Source organism: Cynocephalus volans, chromosome 11, assembly GCF_027409185.1.
Source record: "Cynocephalus volans isolate mCynVol1 chromosome 11, mCynVol1.pri, whole genome shotgun sequence".
Classification (NCBI taxonomy): domain Eukaryota; kingdom Metazoa; phylum Chordata; class Mammalia; order Dermoptera; family Cynocephalidae; genus Cynocephalus; species Cynocephalus volans.
Genome location: NC_084470.1, coordinates 28,763,260 through 28,782,472, shown reverse-complemented (window position 1 = coordinate 28,782,472; position 19,213 = coordinate 28,763,260). Strand labels below are relative to the sequence as shown.

The window sequence follows — 19,213 nt, the reverse complement described above, 5'->3', positions numbered from 1 at the left end:
TTTTAACATCTGGTCTAATGTTTGAGATTGGAATATGAGTTCTCTTCATCATTTGGCATTTTTTATTAGTTTTGAAATCATAGAATTAACCTTGAATGCCCAGAGAACTTGCCCTTTTAAGGAAATATCACCCATTACATGGTCCTGTGAGTGAAATGTGTCTTATCTATTATAAAAACTTTGGGAAATCTAGAAGGGTAGAAAAAAGAAATCCCTTCATTCAACCATTTTTAACATTTAGTACTTTCCTATTCCTTTTTTCATTCATATTTTAAATACTCATATTGTGATTATACTGTACAGTCTTATATGCTACCTTATTCATTTCACATTACAACTTTTTTTATTGTCTTAAAATTACTTCCTAAATATAATTTTTAATGTCTATTTATGTGTATATTAACACTTACTTTACTGGCAGATATTTAAGTCTTTGCCAGTTGTTATTTGTTTGTTTGTTTAGGGTAGCTGTGACAAACATATTTGTACCTAAAGCTTTTTCCATATTTAGGATTTAAGATAGATCCTCAGAAAGAAAATTAAGTTAAAAGGTATGAATGTAATTAAGGCTTTTGATACATATTGTCAAGTTGCTTTCTCCCATGGTTTTATACCAATTTATACCCCTGTCAGCAATTTATTATAGTATTCATTTTGTGTTCTAGAACTGAGGCTGCTGGGATCGCCTATGACCATGCTAGTTAATTATCAACTACTTAGCAACTAACAACATAGAAACTAAAAATAATTTTAATGAAAATGGTGGACAACAGAAAAAAAATTAAGGTCAAAGCTGAGTTGAATTCTGTTATATGATATATTTACTCTGTGACTTTGGCAAACAGCTTCTTTGAGTCTCAGTTACCTCACTTGTTTGTTTTGAGCTTTTTTGGTGGCTGGCCGGTTCGGTGATCCAAACCCTTAACACCACGCTCTAACCAACTGAGCTAACTGGCCACCTCTCAACTACCTCACTTATAAAATGGGGGTGGGGCCGGCCCGTGGCTCACTTGGGAGAGTGTGGTGCTGATAACACCAAGGCCACGGGTTCAGATCCCTATGTAGGGATGGCCAGTTGGCTCACTGGGGAGAGTGTGGTGCTGAAAATACCAAGTCAAGGGTTAAGATCCCCTTACCGGTCATCTTTAAAAAAATAAAATAAATAAAATAAAATATGGATATTAACTACCTCAATAGGATATAATTAAATAGCAAAATATTAAATATTCACTCAGTGAATGCTAGTTTTCATTCTTCCTTTAATGAACATTTGATGAGTACTTATGAGAAGGCAGGGATTATAGAGTCATGAGGAATGCAGAGAAATAATGGTCTCTCCTTATGGGTGAGATAGACCTGGCAACAAATAAATGCAATATATATACTCTTAAGTGGTGTGTACAGAGAGAGTGAGGTAGATTCTCAAGGAGGACAGCAACAATTTGCTTGTATACGTAGTATGGAAAGACTATCCAAAAGAGATGGCACAGCAGCTGTACCTTGAAAAAATGGATAATAGTTCACCAAGTGGACAAAGAGACCAAAGACGGTCTAGGAGGAGAGAACCAAGTGTACAAAGACATTGTGGCAAGAAAGAGAATATAAGAAAACTATCTGGATGAAAATAAAAGAATTATTTTTCATCATACATGTACTATGAGAAAGGATTCTAAGGTGGTTTTGTAGGCAGGAGCATTGTATTGAATCTGAAAGTGTACTATACTATTTACTAGGTTTCAGTAGAGAATTATAAGTTCTGAATATAGAGTAATATTCTATGAGTTCAGAAAAAGAGTATAAAATTAAATAGCTAAAACATAGTGGCCTTGATGACATCAAAAATGGAATCATTCCTATATTTAAATAGTAAGTTGTTTTCAGTGTCATCAAGTACATAGGGCATGTGGTTATGTCTCAGGCACACAGCTGTAAAAACAAACGATACATGTCCCACTGTCACAGTCACAGAATTGTAAAACCTATGGAAAGATCTGCAGAGTCTTAGAAATATATGCCCCTTAGAACTTCCACACCTGAACTTGGAGACTCTGTGCAATCCAGGTTTGCTGATAATAGGTAGCAAGGTGTGAAGGTGGAGAGAGCCTTTCTCTTTCAGGGCAAAGTTCTTGCCTGCCCACCAGGGCCTCCCAGTAAAGACAGTTTGTTCAGGGAATTGTGGGTAGTAGTTCAGTAGGACCATAGCCTCTTACCCATTCTAATGTAAGTGACACCAGCAAGAGATGTACTACACAACTTTTGGGGTAGACATCCTTCAGAATAATTGAAAATATTATTGAGGGGAAATTAGAACTATTGCTTTTTTAAGCATTTTAAAATACCAAAGATAAAAACCATAGTCACAATTTGTTTTGAGTTTAAGCCCATACATAAGCAGATGAGAGTATTTGAGGAGATCTAAAAGCAATTTTACATGAACCATGTTAAGGGTCACAGTGCCTGGAGCTTAACTGAATCACCCAACTCATTTACATTTCTTGTAGGTGCTGCTTATGCCCATGCAGAGGAGAATATCAGGAAATTGGTGGAGCAGTGTAAATTGCCATTTTTGCCCACCCCTATGGGGAAGGGTGTTGTCCCTGACAACCATCCAAACTGTGTAGGTGCAGCCAGATCGAGGTGCGTGGCATTACAGATTTCAAATACAGTCACTTGGCAAATTTAAATTATTGTGTGACCTTAATTAACCTAGGGAGAAGTTCTGAAAGAACTGTGTAATTATAAGCTTGCCAGTTTATTTTTGGACTTTTCAGCATTTTAAAGGTGCTATTTATTGACTGTCTTCTGGACCTCATGGTTTCAGATGAGAAATCTGCAGACATTTGGATCACTGTTTCCCTATTTGTTTATAATATATTGCTTATCTCTGGCTGTTTTCAAAGTTTATCTTTGGTTTTCAGCAGTTTAATTATGATGTATCTGGACATGGTTTTCTTTTAGTTTCTTTAGTTTATCCAAATCTTCTTGAATCCGTAAATTTATGTCTTTCTCCAAATTTGGAAAGTTTATCACCAATATTTCCTCAAATATTTTTTTTCTAGACCAATCTCTTTCTCCTCTCTTCTTGAAATTCCAGTGATACAAATATTAGACATTTTGATATTGTCCCACAGGTCCTGAATATCTGTTTATTTCTTTTCAGTCCTTTTGTCTCTTATATTTTCTATTTCTCTACTGAGAACTTCTATCTTTACATTTATTTCAAGAATGTTTTTCTTTACTTTATGGAGCACAGTTATAATTCCAGCATCTGAGTCATTTTAGGATTGGCATCTATTCATTATTTTTTCTTTTGAGAATTGGTCATATTTTTCTGGTTCTTTTTGAACTGAGTAATTTTGAATTGTATCCTAGATTGTTGAATATTATGTCTTGAGAATCTGAGTCATATTAAAATCCTCTGTAGGCAGGTTAGCTCAGTTGGTTAGAGTGTGGCCTTGTAACACCAAGGTCAAGGGTTCAGTTCCCCGTACCAGCCAGCCACCAAAAAAAAAAGTCCTTTGTAGATTGTTGATTTTTGTTTGTTTGTTTTACCAAGCAATCAGCCTAATAGGTTAAGTTCAGACTGCAAGTTCTCTCTTACTTACTGTGGGCAGTAGTTCCAGGGCAGTTTCAGAGCCTTTGCTTCTTTGGGCCTATCTGCACATGTACAGCTCAGGGGTGAGCCCCAGACATGTGCTGGTTAATTCCCAGAATGAGGGATTTCTTTTCTCTCCTCTCTAAGACCTCCCTGTTCCCCATCCCCACTCTCTGATTCCCAGGAGTCCCTTTTCCTAGCCCTCACTGCTGTCGTATAGTACAACACAACTGGGGCTGCCCTCTAGGCAAGCAGCAGAAGAAAAAAATAATGAGGATTGTCCCATACTCTTCAGACCACAGGGTCCCCTTTTCCCAGTTTCCTCTCACCTGAAAGTTAAAGTTTCTCTTGGAATTTTCACTGCTTGGAAGCCACCACAATGCAGCTGTGCAACAGGGCTGCCCTCAGAAGGGGGCTGGGAGAGGAGAAAAAGAAGCAAAATCTGAACTTTTCACTCCATAGTCTCCAGCTTGCAGGGGTTCTTTCCCCCTATTCTCTGGAGGAAAAGACAGGGTTCCTCACCAAGTTTTTGCTGCCTGAAATTCTGCAATTAGGGCTGCCCTTGGTTCAAAGCCAGGAGATAGAGAGGAGGAGGGGGAAAAACTCGGAAACTGACCCCCTGTGTGGGTTGCGTCTTCAAACTTTTAGCTACCCTCCTAATCTGCCTAATATTGTTTACTTTACAAGATCTTCAGGTAGTGCTTTTTCTATTTTGTTCAGAGTTTTTAGTTGTAAAAAGTGGGAGAGCTTGGCTGTAGTGGGCTTACCCAATCTTGGCTGACACTGGAAGCCTCCTCTTTTTAGACTTTTAAAACACACTTTTTGAAGTATTTTTTTCTTTTAATTTCTTAAATTTTTTTAAGAAATTTATTTTAAGAAATATTCTAAATATACAGACAGGAAGAGAGAATAACTTAATGAACACTTATAAAGCCACCACTTAACTTTATCATATGTTAACATTGTGTTATATTTCTTTAGGGTTTTATTTGTTTGTTTTTTAAGAAATAAGAAATTACAGACTCGTTTGCAGTCCCCTCTATGTCTTTCTTGATTACAATCCCTCCCTCCCTCCCCGTATCTACCACCATCATGCATTTGGTGTTTTTCATATTCTCATGCATGGAATAAAGTTAATTTGGAGGGTTTTTTAAATGTAATGTTTGCAGCTCAGTCTTTAATTGTTCATTTAATGCTATCTTAGTAGATCATGCCTTTACTTTTTGTTCATATTAGCACACTTTGTATAGTAACCAAATTAATTTGGATTCAATTAATTTTTTAAATAACTTAGGTTGGACTGAAGTTTATTTTTAGTCAAGTTTTAAGAACAAAATCTTAACAAAATTAATAGTGTAAAAAGATTGCAAAGGGCTAGAAATAATTGAATCAACAATTTTAAGGGTTTTACAAAATAAGCAAATCTACCCGACGAATGGCAGTATTTATCTGTTTGTGGAATTGGGTCTCTTAGGACTGATGTAGTATATGAAGATGCTTTTTTGAGTATATACTTGAAATGATAACTCAATTTCTTTGAAAAATTGCATTTATCACTGAAGAAGACAAAACAATAAAAACAGATTCTGTATAGCAAAAGATAGGAAAAATGGGGAAAAGATAGAAGCAGAAAAATGAGAAGTAAAAACCAAAACAAAACCCACAGCAATTATGATAATAAACTCTCCTGAAAAAAGGTAGAGATACTCAGATTGGATTAATAACAGTGACTATATGTGTTACATCTAAAATAAAATCGTACAGCTTAAAAACAAGACTGAGCAAAGATATATTGCAGCAGACAAAAAGAAAGCAAGGGTAATCATGTTATCAAAGTAAAAATCATTAAAGAGTAGAAGTTATATTGACAAAAATACTAGGATACAAGAAGTCTTCAAAGAGTTCATGGAGTGATTTGTATTATCTTTTAATTACATTTGTCCATTAACTTTTTGAAGTACGCTTGTATAAAATAAAACTATTGGTAATACACTTGGTATAATTTTTTGGAAAGAAATTCAGGAATATGAATCAGTAGTCTTAACAATACATGTTTCTTGGAATCAATGTAAAGTGTTCATTAAGATGCAAGCATAAAGATGTGAAACTCAGTACTATTAATAGCAAAGAAAATATCCAGCAATTGAGAAAATATTAAATAAATCATAGTATATGTGTTCAGCAAAATATGTAGCTTTTAAAAATTGTGTTTAAGAATTTAATGACAAAGGAAAGTGTTTCTGATAAGCAAAAGTGCACAAGACAGTATTATAGCATATGAACTCAACTATGTAAAAATATACTTACATAGAGAAAAAGGCTAGATGAAAATATGCCAAGATATTAATAATAGTTTATATATTGATAGTATTATGGGGTGATTTTGTTTTTTCTTTATACTTTTTCTGTTTTTTCCAGTTTATGTATAGTGGACTTGCATTAATTTTTCTTTTTTTCTTTCCTGACTGGTAAGGGGATTATAACCCTCTGCACGGTGTTGTCTGCGCCATGCTCAGCCAGCGAGCGCACCGGCCATCCCTATGTAGGATCTGAACCCGTGGCCTCGGCGCTACCAGCGCCGCACTCTCCCGAGTGAGCCACGGGGCCGGCCCTACATTAATTTTTCTAATGACAAAAATGTAAGCAAAGGAAATCGAGTATAGATACAGCTTATGGTAATATTTTACTACTTATTTCATCTTTTAGATTGCTATTTAAATAGAATGGTTTCATAAGTTATTTTAGTTTGAAAGATCGAATTTACCATAGAAGCTGATTCTGAAGTCTACTGTAAGCTCCAAATTATTAAGACTTTTCTAAATACTTTAGAAATTTATTTTAGAATAATTCAAATAAGAAATATAGATATCCTTCTTGTGTTATATCAGATTTTGTTTTTTAATAGGGCTTTGCAATTTGCTGATGTAATTGTGTTGTTTGGTGCCAGACTAAATTGGATTTTACATTTTGGACTGCCTCCAAGATATCAGCCAGATGTGAAGTTTATCCAGGTACTTAGGAAAGATTTAAAATTAGAGCTATCTACGGTTCATTGTTCTCCCTCTCAACCATTACCAGCTCTGCTTTTTTCTTGGCTTTTGTAAAGAACGATTTCTCTTTATACAAAAGTAGAATTTTATAAATTGTCTAACATAATTACAGGTACCAAAGTAAGCTGCCTTTTCAAGCCTCTGAAACACAATGTGCCCCTTTACTTCTAACCAGAAAACCTTTCAAAATCAAGTTTCAAGTAGTTTGAAAAGCATAATTTTCCTCTTCTTCACAGTTCAGGTATATTTAAAGGTAGAGAAAAGAGGTTTAAGTAGGATGGTAGATGAGAACGAAACATTCAGCATTGTTAGGGAGCGAGTTTTTCTTTTAGGTGCCAAAACTTACTTTCATTCTTTGGTTGGAAATCTCTAAACTACACTGTTTACCTATGTCATTAAATAGAGTGTCTGGAATATACTCTGACCTCTCTTTGATGACTTGTGTATGGTGATAACCCTCTTTATAAGCCAGTTTTCTAAAATAAAGGAAGAAAGAGTGAGAAAGAACACAATAAAACATTGAGCTTTCAGAAAGAAGGATCAGAACTGTGGTTACTAGAGGGGGTGAGGGGGAAGGAAAGGGAGGTTAGGTAGGAATTGATTAATGGACACAAAGAATGAATGCATACATCTTGTAATGATGAATATGCTAATTTTCATGATTTGATCATCATATATTGTATGCAAATACCGTTAGTCAATTCTGTACCCCACAAATATGTACAATCAATTAAGTTCTAATTTTTTAAAAAAGCCAGTTTTCTACTGGTGGGGAAAATACTACCTACATAGTGACATGCAAAACTGTTATCCATACCCAGATTGGCCCCATTCCATTTGATGTCTGGTGACCGAAGCTATAATTGCTATCTTCTTCCAATCTACCTTTTACTTCTAAAGTTTGCTGTCTTCCCAGTCTACCTTCTTAAGGAGTCAACTTCTAATAGTCCCATTCCCACCTGAGAACATTGAGAACTAAAACCACAAACAAGCAAGACTGTGGGTTGTACCTGGAAGGTGCTGCCACCTCTTGGTTGCCTCTCCTCATTACAGAATAGAATGCATTCCCTTTGGGGTGGCTAAATTATTCCTCCTTGCAGAAGCTATTTTTACTTGCCCATGGCCATCCAGAAATAGATCTTCTGAGTAAATGGAGAAGAAGTCATGCCATGTCCCAGGAGTGGTTCTCAAAATGTGGTTTCCAGGGCCAGAAGCATCAACACCACCTGGGAAACCTGTTAGAAATGCACATTTCCGGACCCCACCCAGACCTATTGAAATCTGAAACCCTGAGGTGGACTACTACAATCTATAGTTTAAAAGCCCACCAGGTGATTGTGATACATGCTCAACTTTGAAAACTCCTGCTCTAGATAGGAATTCCAAATATAATTCAGTAGCACCTTATTATTGATTAGATTCAAAACTATAATTGATCAGGTCAGACGCCTTCCTGTGGCGTAATGGAACAATACCAAAATTCCACAGAGTAGATTTTAAAATGAGGGACTATGACAAGGCTCTCTATACTAGCTATGATACTTATATAGTTCTATGGACTTTTATTAAGGAACTTCTTGAATATCAAATTTTCTTTATTGTATACGAAGGCACTTCAAAAAGTTCACTGGAATGATTTGTATTATCTTTCAATTCAGTTTTTCCAATGAACTCTTTGAAGTATCCTCATATATACACTTTATTTATTCAGCCTTAAATTGATTTCTCAAAAATTTTTAAGAATAAACATGACTTATTCTTCAGCCTTGTCTGTTTTTTAGGTTGATATCTGTGCAGAAGAATTGGGAAATAATGTAAAGCCTGCTGTGACTTTGCTAGGAGACATAAATGCTGTCACTAAGCAGGTAAGAACGTTTGTCTGGGTTTTAGTTTATATGGGATTGGTCTTAAGGGAACAGTCAATTCTTGAAAATGTTTTAATCTTGGTTTGCTTGGTAATACTATTAATATGAATTTTAAACAAAATTTGTGATGGAAAACTATTCTTAAATATAACTGGAACTTGGTAAATCAACCTTATTGTACATAGTTCATTTCTATGTGAGATAAGCATTTTTGGAAGGCAGTTGAAAGAGTTTTTTCAGAGGGCAAACAGTGATTTACAAAATAGGATCCAGCTTTCTGAAAAAATAATAAAACTTGCAAAGGAACTGAACTTGCAGCCAAGAAATGGCTAACACACTGGAAATACCTAACAGTATTTCTTTAGGTGATAAAGAGCTTTTCACTCTTCAAACTGTAAGCAGTGACTTGCCCAGGGTCTTATTATTTGTTCATAGTTTACACATTTCACTGTGACAGGAGATAAAATATAGTGATATTTATCACTTGATTTTGGATAATACAAATTGGTACTGTTATCTTGATTACACAGTGTTAGAATGCAGTGCTCAAACATATTTTACATCACGCTGGAGCATTTGGTCTGTATCATAGGAATCCATAGGTATTTGTCGGCTTTCTGCAAGGTTTCTATAGAGGGAGGGGGTGGTTTTTCTTTTACTTAGAAGGGCCTCAGAGCCCCTGCTTGTGACTGTTGGAGGAGATAGCATTTCACTCTGTGCTATGGGAATGCCAACAGCTGGCAGAAATCCACACTGGCTGAAACAAAAGCTTATGACCTGTTTATCTTCTATCAGTTGTTTGCTAACTAGAGAAAAAACAAAGAGTATGAGTGATGGGAATGGTAGAAGAGTACATCACTATTGTCTCCTTTAAGAAGAGATTTTTATGTTAATATGATTTAAGTTTATTTTCAAAAAGGAAAAAAGTTTGTTTTCTTAGCTTTTAGAACAATTTGATAAAAAACTGTGGCAGTACCCTTCAGAGAGCAAGTGGTGGAAGACACTGAGAGAAAAAATGAAGAGAAACGAAGCTGCGTCCAAGGTAACACAGGACCCACTGAAACTCAAGAATGCAGTTCTGCCATAACATGACATATACATTTCTAAAAATCACCTCCCTATGCAAAACCATGTAGTAAAAACCACAGGGCTCATGGGGGAAAAGGGCTAGGGTACAGCTCTCAAAAACTTCGTGAAACATAAACATAAGATAGGAACCTAATGTGTGTACACTGCAGTAAATATGGCACTTTACTTTGAAAAAGATTGAAATTTCTTATGGAATTGGGCATCAGAAGGGTTGCAACTTGTGAGTTACTGTGTGATGGTGGAAGGAGGGTGATCCAATGTTGGACAGAAAGTTGTAATAGTAGATGTGTGTGGCTCATTGTCCTTAGCGTGATTTTGGCACAGAGTATCACAATTAAGTGATCTTTTAGAATCGTAAATCCTGGGGCATATTGGGGCATGTTTTTCTCACTTTAAGATATAGGTCCTTCAAGGCATATGATTGTGTTAGATAGTGGTTTCATTAAAATTGAAAATTTGATCCAATGTATAGCCTTTTTCATTTAACTTTTTTATCGGTGCTGAAACTCTTTTACAGCTTTCTCATCTGCACTCACGGCTTTGCCTGATAGCTAATGCTTTGGAAACTGTCTTGATGTTTGAAACGACCAAACCATTTACTACTAGCACTAAAATGAGCCACTTGTACATGATTTGGTGATTTCTGTTTAAAGTCTTTGTGTGTATATATAGTGCTTTCTCTTTGACTATGAGAAATGCTGTTCCTGATTTTTTTCACTGTTTTATGTATTCCTATGTATCTTGGTTCAGCTGGGTGCAATTTTCTGTGTTCACTAGTGTTTCTTGCTGGTGGAATCATGCATAAGCAAATGTGAAATGTGAGTTATTTGGTTCCTTAATATATCAGTCATCTTAGAAGAAATGACTATTTCTCTTATCAGGAGCCAGCCTCAATTCTTTTTCATGAATCATATCATAACAAATCCCTTCGTTTCCCTAGGAATCACCTTAGTTTAAGATGGAAGGAATTTGCCTCTCTTCTCTGGTGCAGGAGTATAGGAAGGTCCCTCATCCATCTTGGGTGTAATCTCCAACAGAACAAAGTGGCATAGGTGAACAGACAGTGCTGGGGCCGGATGGGACTGTTGCTGCTAGTGCCCCATGCAGCTTTCTCTCAATTCTAAAAGGCATTTGGCTAGACAAAGGCATTTACCTTGCTGTTTTTCCCTTCATTCTGGGACTCTTTAGAATATGGGTGTAGCTTATCTCTGTTCCTCTGCAGTGTGTGGGAAGAATAACCAGGATTTCAGATGTTTTTTAAAATCCTGAGATTTTTTAGTTTAGGGCCATTTTTTCAGATGAAAATATTCTGAAATAAAAATTTCACTTTTTCAGAAGCAGTGTTATCCTAAGTGCTCAAATAAGAATGTTTAGTTTTGTTTAATCCAGTGTTTCCTAGCTGTCTTTACTATAGCACTTCTCAGAGTTTCTCACATGCTAACATACATTGTGGATTTCCACAAGGAGCGATATTCCCCTACTTATTTGTGTCCCAAATTAGGGCTGTGAGACACATGTTCCTTAGCATGTCCCCCAGGACTGTTCACAGGTCAGTTGGCTTCTCACAATGACTGACCATTTTCAGCCATTTGGGAACCTTGTAACTTGCAGCTGTTGTCTAACTATTTACAAGTAAGTTTGATAGTAACTTACTGACATTGGTTATTTTTATTGTATCCCAATCTAATTTGATTATATTCCACTCTGTATTGTTTTAGGAATTAGCTTCCAAAAAATCCCTGCCTATGAATTATTACACAGTATTCTATCATGTTCAAGAACAACTACCCAGAGACTGTTTTGTGGTAAGTGAAGGAGCAAATACTATGGACATTGGACGCACTGTGCTTCAAAACTACCTTCCCCGTCATAGGTAAGGCTTCCAAGGAAGCAATTGCAATTAATTACAATGTGTTTAATTGAAACTATAATAATGCAGATTAAGAAAACATTTAAGAATTATACATGTTCAGTGTATAAGGACATATTTCATTAAAGTATTCTTAGGTGAGGTTTTGTAGAGTTTGTGTACTTGATATGTCCTTGGTATCATGTGATAATTTATATACTCAGTGTTCTAAGTATATATTGATAGTCTTCCAAGTAATCACACATGGTTTTTCTGTCTCATTCTGCTTTGACAGATTAGTTCTTCACAGTCTAAAAATTTTATATTAAAGAAGGCGAATGTTTTTATGTTCTTTATTTTTCTATGAACCATGTGGATATGACTAGAAAGTTTGTGCCAACCTGACACTCTGTGACATGCCCCAGAAAGTTTCATTTGAGCTTTGTTCTCCAACAGGCTTGATGCTGGTACTTTTGGAACAATGGGAGTTGGTTTGGGATTTGCTATTGCAGCTGCCGTAGTGGCTAAAGATAGAAACCCTGAGCAACGGGTCATCTGTGTGGAAGGAGACAGTGCATTTGGGTTTTCTGGCATGGAGGTAGAAACCATCTGCAGGTAAAACAGCATCCTGAACCAGAGCATTTCATTCTCCAAAGTATGAAAAATTACAGAAGAGACCTATTCACCTAACAAATACTTTCTAAGCATTTAGCATATGCCAGGTGCCCTGTGCATAGCACTGTGCTATGTCCTGAGGATTCTAGTGTAAATAATCCAGGGTCTTTCTCTTCCAGGACAGTGTGTTTGTGGCCTTCTCATGACATCTGCAAAATCTGCAAAACTGTGGGGAATAGTTTTGAAGTCACTGAAAAAAATATGTTTTGGCCTGAGAGCAGCTTGTTTTCTGCAGGGAGATAGAAGAGCTTGGTGGTTAAGAGCATGGCCTCTGGAACAGACAGCCTGGATTTAAATATAGGTTCTGTCACATCAGATCCAAGTGACTTTGGTTAAGTCACTTAACCAAGCCTCTGTCTCCTCTCCTCCAAAATTGAAAGAGTAATAATAGGAACAAATGAGATAATCCAGTGAAGTTTCGAGATGACGCTCACTGAATGTGAGCCATTCAGATTTGGTTTGTGGTTATGAGGATTCATGGAAAAACTCATCAATTGTAGGTCCTACTACAGAAGTATGGGTTTTTTTCTTTTTCCCAACTATATTTAAACTGTAGTAAAATCATTCTATTCTTAGACAGGGTTCTTATTAGGGCCTTTGGTGAATCATGTTTTGGGGCTTTCAAAGCTTTGATAATATAAAACTTTGAAAATCAGGGTGAAAGTATGTGCCTGTTAGAGTGTCTGTATTGACAACCTAGTGATATACACCGAAAACATGATTTGTGGGGAAGTCAGCAGTCTAGAGAATAATGATTCCCTTCAAGCAGGGAGAGCAAAATAGTTACCACACCCTGTTATTTTACAGTATGCAGTTTAGTTTTGTTTTTACCACTTGCCATTAGAAATTATGTCTATAGAAAATAAACCCGTGTTCTTTTTCAGTTGTTAATAAAGTTTAATCAGCTTTTTTTAAATCTTAGCTGTACTGTTTAGCACTTTGTTAGGTACTCTTTTTTCCTATTGATTATGCCAAGTAAAGTATTTTTAATTAGGGGTGTGGTGGTTTGAGCACAGATTGTGTATACTAGTCTCTTGTCTATCTCCCACAGCATGTAGCAAGGATTTGTAGTCTATGAGGAGCTCAGTAAGTAGAAAGTATTTTTCAAACAGTGCTCCTAGGAACCACCTAGAAGTGATGCTTCAGAGGGTATTAAGTAGGGAAGGCATTTACTACCATCCAGATTTGTGAAAACCCAGATTTAGAGCAGCTAAGTGATCTGCCCAAGATTAATGGCTAAGTAGTGGTAAAATTAGGTCTACCAACCCCCAATCTTGCATTCTTTCTACCATTGGATGATGTTTCTGTTAATGATTTAATATTCTTTATTAGGATAATAAATGTTTAACTTTTAGTCTTCCTCTAATATTACAAAAAACTTAGAGAAAACTTTATTCATTTTTAAGTTCAAATTTCAGCCCAAAGGAGAAAAATTGCTTTAGAATGAAGAATGATTTTCCTCATATTTTGCTCTCTCTTTGAGGTATAACTTGCCGATCATACTCTTGGTGGTGAATAATAATGGAATTTACCAAGGTTTTGATTCAGATACTTGGAAAGAAATATTAAAATTTCAAGATGCTACTGCAGTGTAAGTAACCCAGAACAATGTATATATACTTTCTCTCATCTATTTTGATCTCTTTTTAAAAAGTCTGCTGTTTTGGAATGTGCTTACAGGGATTGAGTATCATTTGTGTAGATTGTCAGCCCCTGTAAAGGGCAGGAACCATGTCTTCGTGGTTTTTCTTTGCACAAATATCCATGATTAGGTGCTTCAATAAAGAGGTTAAGATCAGAGAGCACTGAAGACTCAAGATGAGTGTGTATGATGATGTCTGAGCCTTGTTAATGACAAGGCTTATTGCAAAATGCTCCCAGTCCTACTATTCATGTTACACTAGGTAGGAATATGGATGTTTACATATTATTTATGATCTAGAGGTCTTCCTTCCTTTTACCACTTAGCTAAATCTTGGTCATGTGATGACAGATCCAAACTAAGACAGTGTTGTATTTAGCTGGCCGTACAGTGTGAAATAGAAGTGAATTTGTGGGCCATCCTGGGGGCAGAACAGGGTAGGGTATGTTTATGCCTCACTGACTTCATTTGTTCTGTTGGTATTTGTTTTGCCATAACCATTCCTCTTTCCCCTTTTTCTTTCGCATTCGTGATAGTTGATAGTGTAGCCTATGCTGTCTAGTACAATAGGTACTAGCCACATGTTGCTCTTTAAATTGAAGTTAATTAATATTAAATGAAATTAAAAATTCAGTTCCTCATTTTAACTAGTCACATTACAAGTGCTCATAGCAACAGGTGGTCAGTGGCTACTGTATTGGATAGCACAGATACAAAACATTTCTATCATCACAGGAAGTTCTATTGGACATTGCTATATAAACAAACAAACAAAAAAAGGGAAAATTTAGTGTACTTGCATCTCAGCTTATGTGTTGGAGATAAAAGTAAAGCTCTCAGTTCACCGTAAATTTTTTCTTGAAATATTTCAGAGAATGACTTTTTTCTAAAAGCAAGGTTTAAATTTCATTGACTCATGACCTTGTTTTTTAGGGCCCCTCCAATGTGTCTTCTGCCAAACTCGCACTATGAGCAGGTCATGACTGCATTTGGTGGCAAAGGGTATTTTGTACAAACACCAGAAGAACTCCAAAAATCCCTGAGGCAGACCCTGGAAGATGTCACTAACCCCTCTCTTATCAACATCATGATTGATCCACAAGCCGCACGGAAGGCCCAGGTAAACGCAGGTGCTAAGCTGAAAGAAAGAAATGCATCTGTCCCCACACCCCTCAAAGAAGTACCTACCAAACAGAACACCCTCCAGTGTCCACAGAAGTCTTTCTAAACTATTTCTGAGTTTGGCAGTTTCATTTGTTTATTCAATGAATATTTATCGAGATACATGTTAGGTTCTAAGAATAGAATGGTGAGCAAAACCAGGCTCAGTCCTCACCTTCATGGAACTTACAGTCCATTAGGGAAGAAGGATAGTCCACTAACCCCACAACTGAATGAACGCATCATGACGGAGTGAGGTAATTGCTTGGAAGGAAAGGAACCCAGTTCTAAGCAAACCAAGGCATCTGATTTATATTGGGTTACAGGGAAGGATTCTCAGAGGAAATGACACTTAAACTGAAGGATGACAAGGGACTAACTCAGCAAAGAGGAGAAGGAAGAGATGTGCAGAGGCTCTGTGGCAAGAGGCAGCGTGGCAAGTATGAGGAACTGGAGGAAGGCAGAGTAGCTGGAAGACAGGGAGTGGAGGAAGCCCAGTGGGAGTTTGATGCAGTTACATTCAAACTTAGTTACTTTGACCTCTAAAACAAAACTATAGTGTAGATTACAGCAGTGAAATAAATGTCAGTGTGTGCAGCATGATCCTCTCCCACCCAGATGAAGTTGATTTTTATACTTAATTTTGTACGCTGGTCCTGGGCCTGCCATTTGCCTCCTCTTATATACCTGTCCCTTGTGCTTACACCTTGCATATTAGCCACTCTTTTCAGGGAAGATATTTTTTTCAAGTACTTTATGCCTTGGTTCTTATACCTATATCCACTGTGGGATCTCTGTCTTTTTTGAACGAGGCAGGGGACGAATGGGTGAACAGACACCTGGACAATCAATGAAATATAAATTAATTTGGAAACTGTAAAATACATAGGATTCTAATGAAATTCTGTTTGTATGGAAACAGACGTCAGAGACTTTGGCATTTACCTCGTAGCAGAGAGAAGAGATACTCAAGAAGACTGGTGATAAGGAAGCACAGAAAGACTAGGCCAGTAAGGCATTGAGTGGGTGACATTAGCAGGGATTTCTGTGAAGCAAGCAGGCAGACTGTTTTAAGGTACAGTTAACAACTTTCAGAATACTCTGTACCCTTGTGGGCTTATTGATTGCCTTTTCTTCTTTAAAGCTTTATGTGTTGAAATAATTTTTGCCAGCCAGACACCCAATAGACAGGTTTTAAAATCTCTTGTGATTTTATTAATTTATAACTGGGTATACATTTTCCAGTGACTAGAACGTTAGTTTTGCAACCCAGGATGCCCTCCTTCTGGCATCAGGGCATCAGAGTACTAGGGAAACTAAAGCCACTATAAATAACTTGATGAATACATATAATAAAAATAATTTTGAGACCTGTGTTAGTGAATTGCCCCGTCTGCTAGTGAGTTTACCCTTCTAAAGATCTGCTTCCAGTGATCTGCTCTACAACTTCTCTGTGAATTTTATTCAGATATTGCTGGAGAAATATAAGTTCTTATCTTCCTTTTTTATAATTTGATGAGGATTATTCTTTATTTCTTGCATTTATCACTTCAGCTTTATTTATATTCATTCCAGTGGAATTCTACATATATTGTAGTTTCCAAGCTGTTGATTTCTCATTGATTGTCTGTCTGTCCATCTGCCATTTGTCATTGACTGACAGTGTAGGCTGGCTGCTTCCTGCTTTAATAACTAAATCTCTGCAGTAGCCTGTGTCCAGGCTATATGTGTAGGATGATAGGCCTGGAAAAGGCTTCCATGCACATTTCTTTCTACCCATGTCCCTCTCCAGGAGCTCGGCCCTTTGTGGGCCTCGTTCCTTTCCTCTCTCCTTTTGAGTGTGCTTCTGCTTCTTTCAGACTCTAGTTTTTTGTGCCCTGATCAGTCTTAGTGGAAGAGGACCCAGCAAGCCATTATAGATTGTTTTGTATGACAAGGTGGCAAGGATCACTAATGGATTTTTAGCAACTCTTTGGGAAAAGCACTAGACCAAAGACAAACCTCATTTTACCACCATTGTGTGGGGCTTTTAGATCAGTGTGGATATAGTTTGAGACAAATATTTCTTTTGACTGAATGTTATCTTTTCTTTTTCTAGGATTTTCAGTGGCTGACCCGCTCTAATATGTAAATACAGATGCCAGTGGGTGGTATTGAGGAATTTTCTCTTTTCTGCAAGATGGAATTTTATTTGCCACAACAAAATTACTATAATGTTAAAATCATGCAAAGAAAAATAAAAAAAAATTTTTTAAATGACATTTTATAGTAAAGGAATTGATTAAAAACAGAAAAAGTTACCAGTATTCTACCTCAGAAATAACCATTTAAAGATAAAAGTGGAAGAGTTTTATTAAACAATAGCACTGTAACTGCCTAACCACTGAGTTATTCATCGGTATTCTTTTAAGTAAATTCACTGTGAAAGTACATATCTTTTAAAACATCTTCCAAAGAAAAAAGCTCTAGGAGTTGTCTGATGTAGAGACACATTCAGTAAGTTGAAGCACTTAGGCTCTTTCTACTTCAAATTTTATCTTTTGACCACTTAGTACCTTAGTCTCCCCAGGATTTAGTGGGACTTGTCCTATACTTATGAGGGGTTTTTTTTCCCACCCTGGAAAGAACTTTTTTTTTTTCCTGGTGGCTGGTTGGTCCAGGGATTCCGAACCTGTGATCTTGGTGTTACAAGACTACGCTTCCTGGAAAGAACTTACTGAGCCAAAGGAGAAGTCACATCATACCCAAACTAATAGTTACAGGGTGTATTTGAATTAACAAGCTTAGTTTATGCATACCGCAGTAAGACCAAAAGAGTTAGCCTTAATATATGAAGAACTCTTATAAATATGAAAAATATTAATGTCTCAGTAGAAAAATAGGAAAAGGGCATGAATGTATAATTCATAGAAAAAATACAAATGGTCAACAAAAGTATGAGTGTGAATAAATGTGAATATGTAAGTTATACTGAAAATCCTTTTTATTGCTTATTCACTTGGTAAAGAGCTTTTTAAATTGTTCTCAGCACAGGTGAGGGTGAAGTGAATGGGGACTCCAATGCTGCTGATGGAAGCTGAAATTGGTACATTTCTGTAGAGTAATTCTAGCAGTGCTTGTGTTTGGAATCTTAAAAATGTTCATACCTGAAAACTTTCGACCCAGTGAGCCTCTGTATCTCACTTATCTTAAAGAAATGTATCTTGAAGAAACAATAAATATTTGGTCAAATATTTATATACAAGGCCATTCAGCATAGTTTTATTTAGGTAAGTAATATTTATTAATGGAGAAATAATCACAGTATAATATGTGAAAATGGCAAGCTAGAAGTGGAATGGGGCCAAGTAAGCAAATACACCCTACATACATATATAGAGAAAAAAGACGGACACAAAATAAACTGAAATTTTAATACAACTTGATAATGGAATTATAGGTAATTTTTTTCTTTTTACAAAGTTTTAAACAATTATGTAATTTTATTATCAGAAACATTTTTAAAGAATATTACAAATAGAAAATTATAATTTATTTTAAGAGTCATTCATGTTTATTATCTGCAATTTCATATGAATTGAGCATAGGACTTTATATCAAAACTTGGCTTGTTTGCACCGTTTGTATCAGACTGTCTACATTGGCTAGTTAGGTGCAAACCAGGAGATACTTGCAGGGAGCTGTGATTGGCCCCTGACAGGCCCCTGGAAACAGGCCCACTCAGCAGATATTCTTATGTACTTTTAAGTATAAAGTAGCCTGGGCTACACAGGAGAAAGAGAACATGAAAAGGAGCATTCGGACTGGGTAGCTTATGTAGTCTCATCAGTTCTTTGCCTATGGATGCCTTCCTCTGGCAGCCAAATGCAATACAAGACTTTGCCGTAAGGTGGTATAGAGGACTTGATGAATATTTGTGAATTGAACTATATAAATGTTCCTCAATAGTAGATATACAATAGTCCCCCCTTATTCGTGGTTTCACTTTCCATGGTTTCAGTTTTCCATGCTCAACTGTGGTTTGAAAATATTAAATGGAAAATTCCAGAAATAAACAATTTATAAGTTTTAAATTGCTGTTCTGAGTAACGTGATGAGATCTCACACTGTCTCACACCATCCCGCTCCATCCTGCTGGGTACATGAATCATTCCCTTGTCCAATGTATCTGCACTGTGTATGCTACCTTCCCCTTAGTCATTGACATTGTCTGCTCCTTTCTGACATCCAACCATAGATGTTGTCATGGCTTGATGATCCAGGATCGCCCTAGGCAGATGGTCCACC

General features: G+C 36.5%; 1 protein-coding gene across 1 annotated transcript in view; it reads left to right on the top strand.

The window, feature by feature from the left end:
* HACL1 (2-hydroxyacyl-CoA lyase 1) overlaps window positions 1-17,169 on the top strand; it is a 32,850-nt gene extending 15,681 nt beyond the window's left edge. The window contains exons 9-17 of the mRNA XM_063114481.1: window positions 2,502-2,637; window positions 6,501-6,606; window positions 8,427-8,510; window positions 9,451-9,552; window positions 11,318-11,472; window positions 11,905-12,063; window positions 13,607-13,714; window positions 14,699-14,885; window positions 17,025-17,169. Coding sequence (XP_062970551.1) covers window positions 2,502-2,637; window positions 6,501-6,606; window positions 8,427-8,510; window positions 9,451-9,552; window positions 11,318-11,472; window positions 11,905-12,063; window positions 13,607-13,714; window positions 14,699-14,885; window positions 17,025-17,057 — 1,070 coding nt within the window. The 3' untranslated portion in view covers window positions 17,058-17,169. The remainder of the gene's footprint in view (window positions 1-2,501; window positions 2,638-6,500; window positions 6,607-8,426; window positions 8,511-9,450; window positions 9,553-11,317; window positions 11,473-11,904; window positions 12,064-13,606; window positions 13,715-14,698; window positions 14,886-17,024) is intronic.
* The last annotated feature ends 2,044 nt before the right edge of the window (window positions 17,170-19,213 follow it).